The 15,611-nt window shown below is 39.0% G+C and overlaps 1 protein-coding gene across 2 annotated transcripts in view; it reads left to right on the top strand.

Annotated features, from left to right (window-relative positions):
• Window positions 1-15,611, top strand: part of SLCO4C1 (solute carrier organic anion transporter family member 4C1) — a 68,256-nt gene that overhangs the window by 50,427 nt on the left and 2,218 nt on the right. For both annotated transcript variants that reach the window (XM_002713954.5, XM_070056886.1), the window contains exons 9-12: window positions 1,736-1,889; window positions 6,659-6,849; window positions 11,964-12,028; window positions 13,779-13,916. In XM_002713954.5, coding sequence (XP_002714000.1) covers window positions 1,736-1,889; window positions 6,659-6,849; window positions 11,964-12,028; window positions 13,779-13,916 — 548 coding nt within the window. The remainder of the gene's footprint in view (window positions 1-1,735; window positions 1,890-6,658; window positions 6,850-11,963; window positions 12,029-13,778; window positions 13,917-15,611) is intronic.

The raw sequence follows: 15,611 nt of genomic DNA, 5'->3' as shown, positions 1-15,611 counted from the left end.
CACATCACCTTGTCCCTGAAATCTGTTCTCCTTCCACCTCATCACTAGAAGTCAATTTTGACTTCCCTCCTTACTAGGAAGAGGGGTCATCTTCAGTCAGTCGCCACTTCTCATTTCAGATGCAGTTTTCCCACAGTCTGTTTCCTGTAGTGTTGTGTTCTGTTTCAGTTCTCCTTTATTTGTCCTCACCTGCTGTCTGGAGTGTTGTAGCTGGTCCCCCCCCCCCCCCGCCCTTCTAATTCTTACTTGGAGAACTCCAAGGGTTGTTTCTTTAAAATTAACTTTTGACAATGTCACCTTGCAATATAAAAATATTTTAGGTTACCTTTTGCCAATAGGTTATAATTCCTTTTTTATATATAAAAGATTTATTTGAAAGGCAGAGAGAGAGAGTGTGTGAGTGAGCGTTTCTATTTGTTGGTTCACTCCTCAAATGGTCCCAGTAGTTAGGAATGGGCCAGGCAGAAGCCAGGAGCTTCTATCCTTGTCTCCCATGTGGGTGGCAGGGGCCCAAGCAATTGGGCCATCCTCCACTGCTTTTCCAGGCTCATTAGCAGGGAACTGGATCTGAACCTAAACTGGCACTCTTAAAGAGATGCCAACATCACAGGTGGCAGCTTAACCTGCTGTGCCACAGTGCCGACCCCTAGCTCCTTGTATTTAATAAGGCCCATGAGACCCTCACCAGTCTGGCCCCTGACTGCTTTCCAGCTACAGTCCCCATCACTCTCCTCCACAGGCAGCACCTGTGTTTCTGCAAACAGGATGCTGTTCCTCAGCCTGCGCCTTGGTACCATGTTTTTCTGAAGTGCCTTAGTCTTTCCCATTCTCTCAGCTCACCCCGAGCCCTTATCCAAGACTCAGACAGCGGCTGCTGCAGGCTCCCTTCTGTAAACTTCGGTTTCTGTTAGGGTGACATTCCTCAAAGTTTCTGAAGCGCACATGGGAGACGTCTCCAGGCACAATCAGCACGTTGGTGCCTCCTTGTATGTGTCCACCTCTGCTCCAAGACTGAAATCGCAGAGGACACAAATGGTTGTACTCACAGTTTCGTATTCCTGCTGCCTAGTGCTTGCCCAGCATACAGTGAACGCATGAATGACTTATGAATAAATGAATGAGGGGCTGGGGAAACCTCTGTCTTTAGAAAGCAACCCTCCATGGTAGGAAAGATGTTGCTTCCTGTTAAGGGGCAGCCTGTGACAACACTGGATCTGGGGACCAGGAAAATTAACCTTTGGCGAAGAATATGAAAGTAGCATCTCTAGGCCTAAGGTTTCCTGAGGCTGACACTAGTGTGTTGTACAGCGTGATGTCATTCATCCTCTAGGTTTAGAATTTTGCCTGCACCCCGAGCCGATGTGGCAGTGTCTGGAGAGATTCTGGTTGCCACAACTCGGGAGAGTGTTGTTGGGTGTGTTGGTGCAGGTCTGCAGTGCCCCTGAGATCCACAGGGCCAGCCCTCAGAGAAAAGTCACAGAGAGAAAACCTGCTTTCTTCCCTTCCTCTACCCCGTTTTTCTTATCACCGACAGACACTCTGTTCTATAGCCAGTGCTTTTAGTGCCTCTCCCTGAGCTGCATGGGCGAGGCAGACACGTGTTTTTTCCTTCAGTCATCATGTGATGAGTGAATGAATGCTAGATCGACTTGCAAGCTGTAACCCAGGGCTTTTGAACTGTTCACTGAATGGGGTGGCATAAACACTTTATCCTTCTTTCTTTTCTTGTTCGCAGGACAGGAGAACTAGGAAACTTGAGTGCCCCTTGCAATGCCAACTGTAACTGTTTGCGATCATACTATTATCCGCTCTGTGGAGGGGATGGAGTCCAATATTTTTCTCCCTGCTTTGCAGGTTGTTTAAACACTGTTTCAAAATCGAAGCCAAAGGTAACTGTGTCTGCTACTTTCCCCTTAAAGAGGCAATGTGTTTGTGCATTTAAAAAACATTTTTTATTTACTTAATTTATTTTCAATTTATCTGAAACACAGAGAACTAAATGCCCACTGCCTAAGTGCCCACAACAGCCAGGAGTTGGCCTGGTCAAATTCAGGAACCTGGAGACCCAGTCCCGGTCTCCCACTTGAGTGGCAGGGACCTAAATACTTGAGCCATCCTTTACTTACTTGCAAGATACACTTTAGTAGGAAGTTGAATCTGGACTGGAGGAGCCAGGACACAAACCAGGCACTCTGATATGAAGGCAGGCAGTAAAGTAGAGTCCTAAGAGCTGTACCACCTTGCCCCCCATTTGTGGGTTTGTAGTTGTCTTTTTTGATCCCTGCAGGGGGCTCATGCGCCTGCCTGTTCTTTTCCTGCTGCACCTCCTCCTGCATTAAGCAGCCTTTGACCCCTGCAGTAAAAAGACTGGTCTCCTGTGGGGAGCAAACCGGACTAGACTGAGTTACTGGAATTAAGACTTATTCTATGCATCTGCTCTCCCACAATATGGCGCTGGGAGAGAAGTAAACAGCTTCCGCACAGCTGCCTCCAGTTCAACTAATAAACTGTAGGACTTGCTCCTGATTGGAGGAGAGCAGCGTACTCGGCGTGTGGGAAGCCGAGTTAGGATTGGCGGAGGAGGACTATAAAGGAGGAGAGAGACGGCATGCACCGGGAACATCTATGGGGAACATCTAAGGGAACCCGTGCAGCCCCCGAGAAAGCCGGCCGGCGGTGTGCCGCTCCCCTGCGGAAGTGGGGAATGTGGCCAGGGGGAACTGCCCTTCCACGGAGGTGGAAGGGATAGTAGCCAACCCGGGAAGAACCAGCAGCAAACCCGGGGAGGGCCGAGCAGACGAAAGAACAGCTCAGGGTCCTGTGTCGTTCCTCCACGAAGAGGGGGAGCGACAGTCTCCCTTCATACCTCACACAATTTGCTGAAATATCATTTAGGCAGTTACTCTACTCGCATACTACTTTGCAATAGCACTTCTCTTGTAGTAGTGAAAAGAATATTTCCCTTTTTGTTTTGTTTTTACTCAACGACAGTTTAAGATACTTGGAGGCAAGAAACATACTTACTCTTTCAAAAAATAAATCAATTATTTGTATTTTTTTTGAAAGAGAGAAAGAGATTTTCCATGCATGGATTTACTCCTCAAATACCTGCAAAAGCCAGGACTTGGCTAGGCCAAAGCCCAGAGCAGGAAACTTGCTCCCAGTCTCTCATGTGGGTAGTAGAGACCCAACTACTTGAGGCACCACCTGCTGCCTCCCAGGGTGTGCATTAACAGGAAGCTGGAATGGAGAGCAGAGCTGAACTTGAACCTAGGTATTCTGACACAGACTGCAGGCATCCCACGTAGTACCCAACACCTGTCTTATTTTTCTTAAGTGTAAGATGTGTAATAGAAAATAAATATTTGTTTAAGTGATTCACTCTGGATATATTTTAAAATGTCCAAATCATTCATTCATTATCAAATACAAATTTAATTGTAATTTTGGATTACAATGAATATTAGTTTACTCCAGTGCCCTTTCTTTTTAATAGTTATATAGTTTAAGAGAATAAACAGTTCATTTTAGCTAAATTTAAGAGTCTTGGAAGTGTGTATTATTCAGATTGTGCATGGTACATAATATATTTTGCATTAGTAGGTAATGTGATAACTTTAAAAGGACCTGTGAGGAGTTCATAGTATGGAGTGAGACCATAATGAATAAAATATGTAAGAGTTTTATGAAAATATTGAACATTTGAAATACAGAATAGTGAAATGACATTCTTTTTCCTATATAAAGATCAACTGATTATGAGAAAATATTTGTACATAAATAAATTATATAGCAATTCTTTTTTAAAAGGCTTTTTTTGAAAGTCAGAGCCATGGGGGAAAAGAGAGAGAGGTGGATTTTTCATCTGCTGATTTACTCACCAGATGGCTGCAACAGCCAGGGCTGAGCCAGGCTGAAGCCAGGAGCCAGGAGCCTCATCCAGGAATCCCACATGAGTGCAGGGACCCAAACACTTGGGCCGTCTTTCACTACTTTTCTCAGGCCACTAGCAGGGATCAGGAATGGAAGTGGAGCAGCTGGGACATCAACCAGTGCCTGTATGGGATGCCGACATCAAAGACAGTGGCTTTACCTACTATTCCATGCCAGCCTCTATATGTCAATTCTTTTGAACGTTAAATAAGTAGCATTTTCCTGTATTTAAATATGATCAATAAATTGAATTGACTTTGATCAGAAGAGTATGACAGGTAGTTAAATTATTAGAAGGATTTTACTTCCATAATTAAGGATGGATGGACAAAGATAATCATGTTCAAAGAAAACCAAAAACAAAATATATTCACACAACAATAACAGAATGCCAGCATAGTTGATTATTTTTATATAGTTAAACTGGCATTCATATTTTTTGCTAAATGCTAAGATAATTGCCATCACACATAAAAAATTGTCTTCTAGTTGTTTTGACCCCCAAATTTTATGTTTGTCTTGGTATTTTTATACCCAATCAGTCTACATAAAAATACACTGATTCTCAGAGTGCTTTTTTCTTCTGAAATATTTTTCTTATAGGCAAAATGTATTTTAATAACACAATAAACAACAGTAGATGTTTATTCATAGAAATATTGGTCTTACATGTCAAATCAGTGACCCAAACTACAGGCTGTTGACTCAGAGTTATATCGAAGGCCGATGTGTTCTTTTATGTGGGGAGTCATGTAGTTTCATCTGGATAGGAAACATTTTCTAAGTTTTCTGACGTAACTGATTGTGGAGTAGGTCATGGTCAATGTGGAGGTGTCATTTGCATATTTGGTTTTCCTGAATTAGTACCATTTTCTTTGAATTGGCACCCAAGAAGGGACTCTGGACTTTGGAACAAAGAGAGCACCTTTTCTCTTTGACTTTGCCAGTCTGCTCTGATTTTGTTAAGGTCTTACATGTGCAAAAGATTTATACGAGGCATGGAGATGAAGCATCAAATACTCTAAGAAATAATTATACCTAAGAAACTTATAAACTTCTGAATTTTGTTTGTTTTGTTTATTATTTTTGAGATAACATATTTTTAATTTACATTATAATCAAATGCTTAATGCTTCATTAAATATTTCAACAAATAAAAAATAAAAGCCCATCATTTAGTAGGAAAATAGGCAAGGGCTATAAACAATTATCAAATGAAAAGGTTTCCAACTTTATTCTCATAAAGTAAATTCTAAAATAGCCATAAAAATCATTAAAACTATAGTAATATATAATTAACAGTTTGTCAAAGATGTAAAGCTAAGTTTGACAAAACACTGTATTTGCAACAAAACTTACACACAGGCATTTCTTTCATTTTTGCTTATTGATTTTTTTTTTAATTTTAGCCCCCCATTAAAGGAAGACATCCTGTTAAATGAAATGAGCTGGATACTAAATTATTTCTCTTACAAAGAAAATACTTTTTATTTTATCATGTTGCCTTCCTACATTTCATATTATTAATGTATATATATACACTCATATTTTGTATGATAAATTGTTGATATGTAATTCTAAGTAAAATAACTTCTATTCTAATATTCTAAATGTACCATTTTAAGAAGGATATGGTTTGCACTCAATTCAAAAATGTTCAGAAAATTGTGGTTAAAAGCAACAATTTTTTCAAGGTGTTAGGAGGCATTAGTTAATTTTATGATGGCACTTGTCAAAATTGTAGTGTTTGTTTTTGCACACTAGTGAAGATGATGATTATCTCTAAGGATGCCAGTTTTCCTTCTGTAATGGAAGGGAAGAAAGTTAGTGTAAAACATTATTTGAACAACTATGGTCTATTGAAAGTAGTCTAGTATGAAGTAACTATTGTAATTTCTCCTATCTGTTTCACAAGTCAGGAGCCAATGATAGATTATAATTTGAAGTAATGGTCAAAATATTCAAACTTAAGCCATTCTGCTTCCTACATTTGGTTTGTTTCCTTTGCTTCATTTCTTAGGGGTTAGTACTCAGAATTCTTTGTTGTCTGTCGCTCCCCCTCTTCGTGGAGGAACGACACAGAGTCCTGCCTAGGCTTCATATCCGAGTCACGGCACCATTATGTCGCTCCCCCTCTTCGTGGAGGAACGACACAGGACCCTGAGCTGTTCTTTCGTCTGCTCGGCCCTCCCCGGGTTTGCTGCTGGTTCTTCCCGGGTTGGCTACTATCCCTTCCACCTCCGTGGAAGGGCAGTTCCCCCTGGCCGCATTCCCCACTTCCGCAGGGGAGCGGCACACCGCCGGCCGGCTCTCTTCTCGGGGGCTGCACAGGTGTTCCCCTTAGATGTTCCCCATAGATGTTCCCCGTGCATGCCATCTCTCTCCTCCTTTATAGTCCTCCTCCGCCAATCCCAACTCGGCTGCCCACACGCCAAGTACGCTGCTCTCCTCCAATCAGGAGCAGCTCCTGCAGCTTGTCAAGTTGGTGAGAGGCAGCTGGGTAGAAGCTGTTTACTTCTCTCCCAGCGCCATATTGTGGGAGAGCAGATGCATAGAATAAGTCTTAATTCGAGTAACTTAGTCTAGTCCGGATTGCTCCCCACAGTTGTCTATGGACTCAGACAGTGTGCCTGTGTTTGCTATATCTAAGTATCACCCAATTTGCAATTAATATAAATATATTTTCAAAGTAAACACTGTCTCTTTATGTCTGATATTTTTACAGCTATATTATAACTGTTCCTGTACTGAAAAGAAAACAGAAACGACATTGACTGCAGAAGGCTTAAGCTTTGAGGCTAAAGCTGGAAAATGTGAAACCCAGTGTACAAACTTGCCCATATTCCTTGGTGTTTTCTTCATCACAGTTGTCTTCACCTTTATGGCTGGCACTCCTATAACTGTGTCCATCCTGAGGTAGGTGTTTATAGTGACACTTGCAATGGATACGTGAGAGGAAAGGGCTCAGTATGCCAAAAAGATGTCTGCGCTCCAGGTTCAGTGCAGCTTCATTCACAACAGCTAAGACACAGGATCAACCTAAGTGCCCATCAGTAGATGAACAGAGAAAGAAAACATGGGATATAATACCACTGAACCTTCTGCTATCTGTGACATGGATCAAACAAGAGGCCATTATATGAAGTGAAACAAGCCAGGCACACAAAGACAATTACTGCATGATATTACTCACATGTGCATTCTAAATAAGTCAAAGAAGTAGAGAGTGGAATGGTGGTTTCCAGGGTCTGAGGATGGGGAAATGGGATGACACTGGTCAGACAGTACAAAGGTTCGACAATGTGCATGGTGACAACAGGTGACACTCCAGAGTCTACTTGCAATTAGCTAAGATGTTAGATTTTAAATATGTTCACCATACACACACAAATGGCAACATGTGAGGTGATAAATATAAGCCTGATTGCAGTGATTGTTTCCTAATGTATGTGAAAACATCATAGGGCCCAGCATCATGCCATCAGAGTGCTGGTCAAGTCCCAGCTGTTCTGCTTCAGATCCAGTTTCCTGCTAATTAGCCTGGGAAAGCAGTAGAAGATGGCCCAAGTACTTGCACACCTGCCTCTTATTTAGGAGAGCATGATAGAGTTCTTGGGTCCTGGCTACAGCCTGATCCAGACCTGCCTGTTGTGGCCATTTAGGGAGTGAACCAGCATATAGAGTTGAAGTGTTTTCTCTCTCTCTCTCTCTGTCTCTCTCTCTGTCTCTCTCTCTCTCTCTCTCTTTCTCTTTCTCTCTCTCTCTCTGTCCTCTCTCTCCCTTTCAAGTAAATAAATATATCTTTTTAAAATTTGCATTGTATACTTTTAAATATGTAAAATTTTCATTTATCAATTTACCTCAATTTGTAAAAATTTTTAAATAAAACTAATAATTGTGCAAAAGAATATTTATGTTGATTCTCTCTATTAATTTATTAGCACATAATTCATACTCTGAATCTGAGTTCAAATCTGAGACAATAGAAAACAGTTGCTAAAGATCAACCTGATTAAACAAGGATTTTTAATTTTTAAAAAAGTTATTTATTGGCCAGCGCCACAGCTCACTTGGCTAATCCTCCGCCTGTGGTGCTGGCACCTTGGGTTCTAGTCCTGGTTGGGGTGCCGAATTCTTCCAGTCCAGCTCTCTGCTGTGACCCGGGAAGGCAGTGGAGGATGGCCTAAGTGCTTGGGCCCTGCACCCACATGGGAGGCCAGGAGGAAGCACCTGGCTCCTGGCTTTGGATCAGCGCAGTGCGCCGGCCACAGCATGCCGGCCATAGCAACCATTTGTGGGGTGAACCAACGGAAAAGGAAGACCTTTCTCTCTGTCTCTCTCTCTCTCACTAACTCTGCCTGTCAGAAAAAAAAAAAAAAAGAAAAAAAGTTATTTATTTATTTAAAGTCAGAGTTATAGGGAGAGAGGGAGAGACAGAGAGATCTTCCATCTACTGGTTCACTTCTGCAATGGCCAGGGCTGAGTCAGGCCAAAGCTGGGAACCAGGAGTCTCCATATAGGTCTCCCATATGAATAGTAGGGTCCTAGACATTTGGGCCATCCTCCGATGTCTTTCCCAGGCCATCAGCAGGGAACTGGATTGGAAGTAGAGTAGCCAGGACATGAACCACCATCCAAATGGGATGTTGGCATTGCAGACAGTAGCTTTACCTGCTACACCACAATGCTAGTCCCTAAACAGTGATTTTTTAAGCAATGAGCCTCAAAGATGAATGAGACATAATGCTAACAAGAGAATCATTGAGAGATAAAAGATCAACTAGTCTTTTAAAGCAGATAAGTAGTTAAAAGATGACACGTAATTTTTCAAAATGAATTTTTAAAATGCATATCTCCCTTCTCTACCTTCAATTTTCATGAAATGGATGGTTAATAATTTAATATTTTTAGATAGAATTTCCAAACTTTCTATTCATCAAAAAAAGTATGAGGAGCTGGCATTATGGTGCAGTAGGTTAATCTGCCACTTGGAATGCTTGTATCCCATGTCAGAGTGCCTGGTTTGAGTCCCGTCTATTCCATGTTTCTGCCAGCTTTCTACTAATATGTCTGGGAGACCATGGAGGACAGCCCAATAACTTGGTTCCTGCCACCCACTTTGGAAACCTGCATAGAGTTCCTTGCTCCTGGCTATTGCAGGCATTTGAGGAATAAACAGTGAAAGATCTCATTTTCTCAATCTGTCCCTCACTCTCTGTCACTCTGGTGTTCAAATAAATAAATAAATACTATATATATAAATGTAGATAGATTATAGATATAATTGAAAGGTGAAAAGGCTACAGATTGTTAGGAAATATGAAAGTACTCAAAAAGTTTTGGAAAAGAGAATTAAAAGTTAAGTTTATTTTGTTGCAAAAATATTTGGAATTCATGTAGTTTATATATAACAATATTTCCGTTAACGTTTTGAAGACCCCCTCATGTGTATGAACTTCACAAACTTCTTTGCACCAAAATAAATTATCTTATAATACTACATTCCAACGAAGTTTCTGAAGTGCCCTTGGATACAGAACAGCTATTTTGTAAAGCAATGCCTGGGAGGAAGAACAACTGTAATCAGAGAATGTTGGTGAACAGCCAGGTGATTGCCATCTTCTGAATTAGCATTATACACAGGAAGAATGAGTACCGCAGCACCTGCCGTGTAAGGCAGAATGCATGTCATTCTGATTCCAGTGTATGAGGAGTGTACTTAATTTCCACGAATGAACCTGCCATCAGCTCACAACTGAAGCTTCATGAAAGAGGCAGAGAAAGTAACACCAAGGATATGCCAAATGCACAGTGTTAACACATTTTCACACACATGATCCCATTTAAACCTCACACATCTGGGGCTCATTTCCCTGTATCAAATAGCGGTTCTCTTTTTAGTTTTTTTGAGAAGCTTCTATTCTGTTATATAATGATTGTACCAATTGACATTCCCACCAATAGTGTACAAAAATTGTCTTTTCTCCACCTTGCCAACATCTGTTATCTTGCTTGTTTTTGAAAATAGACACCCTAACAAGTGTTAGGAGATATCTCTTTGTGGTTTTGATTTGCATTTTGTGAGTGATTGTAATGTTGAACTTTTTTTCATATACCCGTTGTCCATCTATATGTTTTCTTTGAAGAAATTTCTATTGCAGTTGTTTGCCCATTTAAAAAAATTGAATTATTTGTTTTCTTGGCATTGAGTTGTGTGAGTTCCTTGTATATTTGGGTGTGAATCTCTTATGAGATGCCCGGTTTCAGGTATCTTCTCCCATTCTGTATGTTGTCCCCTCGCTCTGCTATTTATTTTCTTGGCTGTGCAGAAGCTTTGAAAGCTTTTTTGTTCAAATTTGTCTGTTTTTGCTTTTGTTGCCTGTGCTTTTTAGGTAATATCTAAGGGGCTGGTGCCTACTCCATGTCAAGCACATTTTCCCCTAAGTTCCTTTCTAGAAGGTTTAGGATCTTAAGCCTTTTAGTCCATTTTAAAATTATTTTTCCATATAGAATGAGATAAGGGTCCATTTGCATTCTCTGGGACGTGAATACCATGATTTATTGAAGAGACCTTTTCATTTTTGACACCTTTATCAAAGAGTAAATGACTGTGAATGTATTGATTTCTTTCTAGGTTCTGTATTCTGTCCCATTGGTCTTTATATTTGTTTTTAGCCCCAAACAATACTGTTGTAATTACCATAGTTTTGTAATATATTTTGAAATCTAAAAACATGATGCATCCAGCTTTGTTCTTCTTGCTCAAGGTTCTTGAACTATCCCGGATCTATTCTGGTTCCATGTGAGTGTCAGCAGTGTTTTTTCTATTTTGTGAAACATGCCTTTGGAATTTTTATGGGATTGCAAAGAACCTGTGCATTGCTTTGGGTAGTGTGGACATTTTAGCAATATTAATACTTTTTTTTTAAAAAAGATTTATTTATTTATTTGAAAGTCAGAGCACAAAGAGAGAGGGAGAGACAGGAAAAGAGAGAGAGAGATCGATCTTCTATCCACTGATTCATACCTCAGTGCTGGGCCAGGGAGAATCCAGGAGCCAGGAGCTTTGTTTGGATGTCCCACATGGGTGGCATCTTCCTCTGCTTTTCCCAGGTCATTAGCAGGGAGCTCGATTGGAAATGGAATGGCTGCGACAAAAACGGGTACCTATATGGGATGCTGGTCTTGCAGGCAGTGACTTTACTTGCTATACCACAATGCTGACCCTAATAGCAATATTAATTCTTAGAATTCATGACCATGGATTATCTTTCTATTTATGTATGTCCTCTTCAGTTTCTGTGTTATCAGTGTTGTATATATTTTCAGCATACGAGTCTTTTATTTTTCTCATTATGTTTATTCATAAGTATTTTATTTTTTGATACTATTATAAATGAGATTATTTTCATGGTTTCTATTTTGGATTATTGATTGTTAGTGTTTGGAAATACAGCTGGTATTTTATGTTGATTTCTTTCCTGAAACTATTCATTTGTTAGTTTTTTTAAAAAGTATTTTAGGGTTTTTGCATGTATGATTCTGTCAGCTGCACAATTTTGTTTGTCTTTCCCAGTTTGGATGCCTTTTTAAAATTTTTCCTGCCTAATTGCTCTAGCCAAGACCTCCAAAACTATGTTGAATGTAAGTTGTGAGAGCAACATCTTTGTGTCAGTCCTGGTCTTAGAGAATAGGCTTTCGGCTCTGCATCATTGCCGTGGGTTAATCATAGTTGGCTGTTATATGTTCAAGTGCTTTCCTGTGCTTCATTTGCTGAGGGGCTTCATGAAAAAGAAGCCTTCTGAATTAATGTTAATTCTTAGGGGCTAGTGACTGTTTTTAATGTTATTTTCAATATTTTATTTCAGATAAAAGTTCTCTTATTTTGTACTTCCAGAAAGATTAAGCCATATATGCTCATACAAAGAATTTTTTTTATTTGTACAGCATTTAATATAGAAATGATTAACTGGTATAAATATGAACTTACTCAACCTTTCTTGGTCTCATATTGTATTTAATATTTCCAGGTGTGTTAATCAAAGGCAACGGTCTCTAGCGTTGGGAATACAGTTTATGTTGCTTCGATTATTGGGTATGCCATTTTAATTAATTCACTAGTAAATGTTGCCATTCTGACTTATTGGTGTTATTGATTTACATTTTTGTGCCAAATATATAACTAAATCATAGTGGAAGACTATTTAATTGTTGTTGAAGAAAGCTGTTTTCCAGTGATTGAGATGTAGCGTTACTTACAAAAGACACTTACAAATACAACTTTACTGTTCACCTACTTGATTTTTACCTGTTGTTTCTAATTCTGTTGCAAATTAACTTCAAAAGGCATATTTATATGAAAGGAAATATCGAATATGACATCAAAACAGAGTTTTTCCTTCCTGCTTTTATCTCCATTTGTGACACTACTATGTTGGTTTAGCAAGAAAATCAATGAGTTAGTTTCTCTATAATAACTGTTTTGTAGATTTGTGACTAATCAATAATTTAGGGAAGAAAGAATTCATACTAGAGAATTGTGTAAGGTTCTAGATGTAGGAAGAATAAGAAGGAAGGGGTAAATATAAACATTTCACTAAGATCATTTTCTACAACAAAAGCAAAAAAGTGGTAACACAGAGGTCAGCTCATTCAAAGCTCCTGTTTGTTCAGAAGAGTAAACTAAGGCCCTGAAAGATTTAGGATTTTGCTCACTGCTACACGGTAGATAATGGAAATGTGGAAATGAGACCAATGATCCTTCTCTCAGTCCAGCACTCTTTTGACCGTATCATACTACAAATCAAAGAACAGACTAGAGGTGGCCAAAATACTTGTCTAAGAGCTATCACCTCAAATCATTATTTGATAGGTAACAACTAGAAGCACCTTAACTGTAGTTGTCTCTCAGTATCTGCAGGGGATTGGTTCCAGAACCCCCACACCAAAACCTAAGGTGCTCAAGTATCTTATGTAATGGCCTACTGTTTGCATATAGTCCACACACATCCTTCCATATTCTGTAAATCATTTCCAGGTTGTTTTGATATCTAATACAATGTAGACATTATCTAAATGGTCGTTATATTATGTTGTTTAGGGAATAATGACAGGAAAATAAGTCTGCATATTTAGTGCAGGCACAGTTTTTTTTTTCAAATATTTTTGATCAGATGTTGGTTGAATCTGTGGATGCAGAGCCCACAAATATGAAAGCCACACTGAAAATGGAAATTCAATGCCTCCTGGCCTGAGCTCATGAGTGAGTGTGTGTGTGTGTGTGTGTGTGTGTGTTGTGTAGGATAGTAACGCTTCAGTGTATATTAGTATGAAAGTCTGTATGTACGTGTATATTAGCCCTCACACATATGCACATGTTAGTGTATATACATGCACACATACATATACATGTGCACATTAATTTTTATATGCATGAACAAACATTTTGACATAGCATATATGCAGTAGTTCAGTGCATGGTTTTTTTCATCAGGAATAGTTTATTTTGATTTTTTGGAGGTGCAATAGCTAATTTCAAAGACACATTTTTTCATTATATTATAAATGCTAACAATATAATTCTGTGAAAATACATTTTGAGTTGATTAGAAATATCAAAATATATCAATAACTATGTTAATGTACATGATGATAATTACATATAATTTTCTAAAAAAATTGTCTATACCACAAGCTTTTCACTTGTACATGAATTAACTTACGCCTATAGATACATGAATGCCTATTTTTATGTATATAAAATATATGTATAACCCTATATATGAAAAATCTGTAAATATATATTGTAATCTTTACCAATATGTGTTCACCTATAATTCTTTTAGGCACAATACCTGGACCAATTATATTCGGTGTCATAATAGACAGCACATGTATTCTCTGGGATATTAATGAGTGTGGAATTAAAGGAGCTTGCTGGCTTTACAATAACATCAAGATGGCCCACATGCTAGTAGCCATAAGTAAGTGGTAACTTCTCAATAACCTTGGAGTAAACTAGTGGTGTCAACAACAACTTGGCATAGCTACTTAGCTTGAATGTTCAGTCAATCCTGTTGGACAGTCCTGAGGTCCAGATAGATGCAAAGCCCAGTCATCATAGCATGTCAGGAGAGGCTTTGAATGGAGCTTGCAAGCCTCAGTCTTCAATAGAAGAGAATACAATTTTCACTTTCATTATACCACCTGTAGTTTAGTTCTCTTTTAACAGTGTCTCTTAAACTCTTTTGAAAACGATACCCTAAAGCCAAAAAGGAATTCTGAGAAACTCACTGGGGTGGTTGTCACCTGTGTGTCTGGGCTTTGGAAAACACAGAGATGCAACAAGGAAGGATCCATTGCACTAAGGCACTTCTGAGAAACTTTTTCCTAGTACAGGAGGTCAACCATGAGGGTTAGCCTTTTTTCTCCTTTGTAGTCTACAGTCTTGGTTAACAATAAATGAAAGTTAAGAATAAGGAAGTGAAGAGGAGCAACACATCTAGTTTGTAAAATAAACCTTTATAATTTCAAAAATAATCTGAGAAATTAGAGTATTAAAAATAGAAAATTCTGAAATCAATCATCATTTTCATTGCTGTTATTTTGACACATTTATCAAAATAAGCTTATTGCTCTTTATCTGTTAAAGTCCCAGCTGAATTTATGACAGAAATAAAATATCTACTGAGGAAATAAATATATAAACTTTAAAAAGCAATGAAGGAATAAACACTGATGAGAATAGTTGCAATTAATCTCCTCATCACTATTAGCTGCTTTCTTTAAGATTTAATTTTTATATTTATTTGAAAGGCAGAGTTGTGGAGAAAAGAGGAGATGCAGAGAGAGAGAGGGGTCTTCTATCCTCTGATTCACTCCCCAAATGGCCACCACAGCTGGGCTGGGCCAGACTGAAATCAGAAGCTTGGAGCTTCTGCTGGGTCTTCCATGCAGGTGCAGGGCCCAAGGATTTGGGCCCTCCCCCACTGCTTTCTGAGGCACATCAGTAGGGAGCTGGATGGGAAGTGGAGCAACTGGATCTTGAACCAATGCTCATATGGGGTGCCAGCAATACAGGTGGAGGCTCAACCTGCTACAGCAAAACGCCGGCCCTTAGCTGCTTTTATAAACCATTTTTTATTCCATGTGTTTATATTTATAATTTATTTAATTGCTTGTGCATGTATTTTCTGGCCATATACATAACGCATTCTGCCTTTTCCTATTCTATGATGAGTGAGAGAATTCACTGTCCTCCCCCAAAACATATACACCTTTAAATTTTCAAAAGCCAACCAACCAACCAACCAACCAACCAAAAACCATTAACAGTTGTACCTGTGTCACTAACATGCCTATAAATCAAGTAATGCTTACATCAATGAGCAAGGCTGTTTTTCAAATAAACATTTTAAAATATTAATGAATAATTAAAAGCAAGAAGATACTGAAAAACTACACATGTCATTCATTTACAGGCTCTTATTAAATGCTTGTGTTACAGTTAGAACTACTTTCTCTTCATGTAGCTGAGCTCAAAATCAAACCCAGTCAAGCTTGTGAATTTGAATGTTTTATATTTTTAGTTGATAATTGAGAGAAAATTGAGGTATTAAATGTGATATAGTCCCTAGAGCTTTCCTTCTAAGAACTCCAAAGCCTTTTTAATTTCCAGA

Source organism: Oryctolagus cuniculus, chromosome 14 (genome assembly GCF_964237555.1).
Source record: "Oryctolagus cuniculus chromosome 14, mOryCun1.1, whole genome shotgun sequence".
NCBI classification, from domain to species: Eukaryota; Metazoa; Chordata; class Mammalia; order Lagomorpha; family Leporidae; genus Oryctolagus; species Oryctolagus cuniculus.
The sequence above is the reverse complement of the archived record's forward strand: the minus strand, read 5'-3'. Positions and strand labels throughout refer to the sequence as shown.